The 4283-nt window shown below is 50.7% G+C and overlaps 1 protein-coding gene across 1 annotated transcript; it reads left to right on the top strand.

Moving 5' to 3' along the window:
* The first annotated feature begins 442 nt into the window (after positions 1-442).
* On the top strand, positions 443-1635 carry LOC101554371 (pre-mRNA-splicing factor RBM22-like). Its single transcript, XM_055121169.1, is given in 2 exon segments — positions 443-1502; positions 1505-1635. Coding segments are annotated over 2 exon segments (1191 nt in total).
* Positions 1636-4283: the final 2648 nt, after the last annotated feature.

Raw genomic sequence — 4283 nt, 5'->3', positions numbered from 1 at the left:
GAGGACTTAGAAGACAGAGAGAAGATGGTGACTAGGAAGAGGATGGCTGCAACCAGAGGACTTCAGGGTCTACGAGGAGACTAGGATGATGGACCTGTGACGACTGGGACCACGACCAAGACTACAACCAGAACTACAACTGGACTACACTGGGGAGGAGAGAAATCACCTGACAGCGCCAAGCCTGGGGCCCTGTTCCTCGGTTCCCCCATCCTTCATCCACCCTCCCGTCGCCTGACCGGCCTGGGAGACAGTTCTCCAGCACAGGACGCTTGAGTCCTGCCTGAGCCCTCTGCTGCTGCTTTTCCCTTTCTGTTGTGGAAAGACGCAAAGGCCCTGAATAAGACGTCGCAGCTGGGAGCCGGCCTCGGGCCTGACAGGACTGTGGTGTTTGGTGTCCGTCCCGACTAGGAAGCTGCCGCCATCTCTGGACACACTCAAGATGACCTCGCTGGGCTTCAATGCACCCAACAGGCAGGACTGGGAGGTCGAGGACTTCCCGATTCTGTGCCAGACGTGTCTTGGAGAAAACCCGTATGTCCGGATGACCAAAGAAAAGTACGGGAAGGAATGCAAGATCTGTGCCAGACCATTCACAGTATTTCGCTGGTGTCCTGGAGTTTGCATGCGTTTCAAGAAAACCCAAGTGTGCCAGACCTGCAGCCAACTAAAGAACGTCTGTCAGACCTGCCTGTTGGGCCTGAGGTACGGCCTGCCCGTCCAGGTTCGTGACGCAGGGCTGTCATTGAAGGAGGATCTGCCCAAGTCAGAAGTTAACAAGGAGTACCACATGCAGAATGTGGGGAGAGAGATTTCTAACTCAGATGGAACAGGGCCTGTCGGCGTGCTCAGGAAACCCGCCGGCCCCAGGAATACGCTTCTCAAGCTGGCACGAACGAAACCTTATTACAAAAGAAATCGCCCCCGTATCTGCTCCTTCTGGGTGAAAGGAGAGTGTAAGAGAGGAGAGGAGTGTCCGTACCGACACGAGAAGCCCACAGGTCCAGATGACCCCCTTGCTCATCAGAATATTCAAGACCGGTACTATGGGGTCCAGGACCCTGTGGCAAACAAACTGTTAACACGGGCATCAACGATGCCCAGTCTGGACCCGCCCGAGGATAAGACTATCACCACATTCTATGTGGGTGGTCTGGGAGACGCCGTGACTGCGACAGATCTGAGGGATCGTTTCTCTCAGTTTGGAGAGACCCGGGCGGTGACTGTCTCACAGAGACTGCAGTGTGCTCTTGTTCAGTTTGTCACCAGGCAGGCTGCAGAGGTGGCTGCTGACGTGTCCTTTAAGAAGCTGATCGTCAACGGCCGGAGGCTCCACGTGAGGTGGGGAAAGGACAAGGGTGGAGCCACAGGTGCTGGGATCGAGCTAGAGCCTGTCCCGGGGCTGCCAGGAACACTTCCTCCTCCTCTTCCTGCAGAAAAAGAATCCTCTGCCAGCTACTTCAACCCACCCCCAGGTGGTCCTCTAGCTGTGGTGAACATCACCCCTCTCCCCCCCCCCCGCTTTTGGGGCCACACCTGTTCCACCCGATGGGACCACTCCCTCCTTTCATGAGGGCTCCAGGACCAATCCATTATCCTGCTCAGGACCCTCAGAGGATGGGAGCTCAGCCTTGAATCACAGCAGCCCCCAGCGCGTACTCCCCACCCTGATCACTGCAGAAAAGAAGGCACGTGAGGGGGCTGGAGCCATAGCACGGTGGGTAGGGTGTTTGCCTTGCATAAGGCGGACCCAGGTTTGATTCCCAGCATCCCATATGGTCCCCTGAGCACCACCAGGGGTAATTCCTGAGTTCAGAGTCAGGAGTAACCAACCCCTGAGCATTGCTGGATGTGACCCAAAAAGCAAAAAAAAAAAAAAAAAAAAAGAAGGTGCATGAAAATCCCAGTAAACGAACCTGGGAATACACATAATTTTCCTTCGTTTGTAGTGTCCATGGTAGCTGAATATGTTCAGGTGCAGGCAGTTGGACAGTCATGCTTTCCTACATGTATGTATTCAAAGGACTGATGGACTACAGATAAGCTGCCGTCAATACATCTGATTTCTGCTAGAACATTACTAGTAAGACCTGTCACGTCCCCTCATCTCCACGGGGAACAGGAACTCTGAATTGTAAAGTCCAGCTCTGAGTTACCATCCTAATCGAATATGTTTTGTATCTTTGTGAGGTGTGGGGGGAGAAAATCGACCTGTGGTAAAAGAAATAAATAAATTTTGAATCATTTTAATATCCACTGAGTATTTTTCTTTTTATCACTGCATCGCCGCTCATGGCCTTAAAGGGCCAGGCTCCAAGGACTCCTGACCAGGCCGTTTCTAGTAAGGAATGTAATTTTTTTCTGTTTCTTGCCTTTAGTCAGGTGACCCGGATGTCTGGGGATCACCAAACACAAGACAAATAGAGAGTGAGGGACTGAACAGATGGCATATGCAGCAAAGTCTTTATGTTTTATGAAAAGAAGAAAGATCACTAAGATTCTATGCAAACTACCTCCAGGACCATGCCTCAGCATGGTCTTATCCTGCCCGTTATTCCCAAGGATCAGCATTAGGCTCCAAAACAGAGACCTGGAGGAGAAATCAGAGTGGTGGGCAGAGAGAGGACAGACCTCTAGCCCTGACCTGGAAAGTTCCTGCTTGGCCCGGAGATGTCCTGATGGCAGGCACTCTGGGGTACCAGGTCAAGCCCCACTTTGGAGAGACACTGCCAGAAGCTCCTTCCTCTCTTTGGGATGCAAAGTAGGCTAGAATTTGGGCTGTCTGTCAGGAGAGGACTGATAGGCTCGGTGGACGGGGAGGATATTGCAGCCCTGAGATCCAGTACTCCAACCTGGGTCCCAAGGAAGGTCCTTATGGGCCCAGACTGGGGCTGCCTCCTAGGCCAGAAGCCCCTATGATTAAGCACCCCTGAGCTTCAGGGCTGCCCACAGCAACCGCAGCCCCCTAAGTGGCTCTGCGTGGGTGTTGCCACAGGGAATCAGCATGAACAAAACTTTATCCTTGTTATGCTCACAAAATTATCATGAGTATGTATGTCTGTGTGTGAGTGTGTTTCGATGTTTGGGTCACAACAGGAAGTGCTCAGGGCTATTTGAACTTGGCAATCAGGGAACACTCCTGTTGTGACTTGGGGGACCATTTGGAATTCTAGGGATTGAACCTGGGTTGGCCTCGTGCAAGGTAAGAGCCCTCCCCAAAGTACTAGCACTCAGGCTCTGTCTAAGTAAATTTCTTTTTTTTTTTTTTTTTTTTTTTTTTTTTTTTTTTTTTTTTTTGCTTTTTGGGTCACACCTGGCGATGCACAAGGGTCACTCCTGGCTCTGCACTCAGGAATTACCCCTGGCGGTGCTCAGGGGACCATATGGGATGCTGGGAATCGAACCCGGGTCGGCCGCGTGCAAGGCAAACGCCCTACCCGCTGTGCTATCACTCCAGCCCCTGTCTAAGTAAATTTCTGTGCAACACAGTACAAGTGATCCCTAAAGAACTATCCCCTCCTCATCAAAAAACCCAACTACCAGGGATTAGTGTTTGAATATTAAATGTAATCAAATATAGTAAACTACCTTATCAAATAAAAAATAAAAAATAACCTCTTGCTTTAAAAATAACCCCTTTACACGCAATATTCACCCAAACAGCCGGGGTCGCCTGGTCAGGGTCAGAGAGCTGGTGACGAATTGAAATACTTTTCAACTTAACTTGAGAGAGCAGAAATTCTTTATCAGGAAAAAGACACTAAAGTGGGGCCGGAGAGACAGTTAAGAGAATACGGTGCTTCCCTTAGTGAAAATGATCAATCCTAGGCATCCCATGTGAAAACATGATCACTGATGGAAAAAATTTCTGAGAGTAGAGCCTAGAGTAACCTCTGGGGAATTACAGGTGTGCCACCCACCCCCCCCAAAAAAAAAACAACTAAAATTGTCAGAAAAGTAAATTTTATTTAAAACTCCCAGACACATGCTAGTACCAGGCCCCCAGGATTTCTAATGGCAGCGGCCAATGAAAAACACGAACTTCAACAAGGTCCTTCACCAATGGGAGCTGAGAAGCTGCCCCTCAAAGAGATCTGGCAGTTTACATACGTATGTCTAAACCAAAAGCTTCAGGAGAGGGTCCGTCTCAACCCCTGGATCAGAGGGTTGGGATGCTCAAGACCTCTGCCAATAGCAGGTAGGCACCCCAAGACCCGCAGCCCACCGTGCTCTGCTCTGGACCCAGGACTCACTGCCCCACCGCAGATCTGGAGGAGATGCCC

The sequence above is a fragment of the Sorex araneus genome, chromosome X (assembly GCF_027595985.1).
Source record: "Sorex araneus isolate mSorAra2 chromosome X, mSorAra2.pri, whole genome shotgun sequence".
In the NCBI taxonomy this organism is placed as follows: domain Eukaryota; kingdom Metazoa; phylum Chordata; class Mammalia; order Eulipotyphla; family Soricidae; genus Sorex; species Sorex araneus.
Note: the sequence above shows the minus strand (reverse complement) of the source record. Positions and strands in the feature narration are given on the sequence as shown.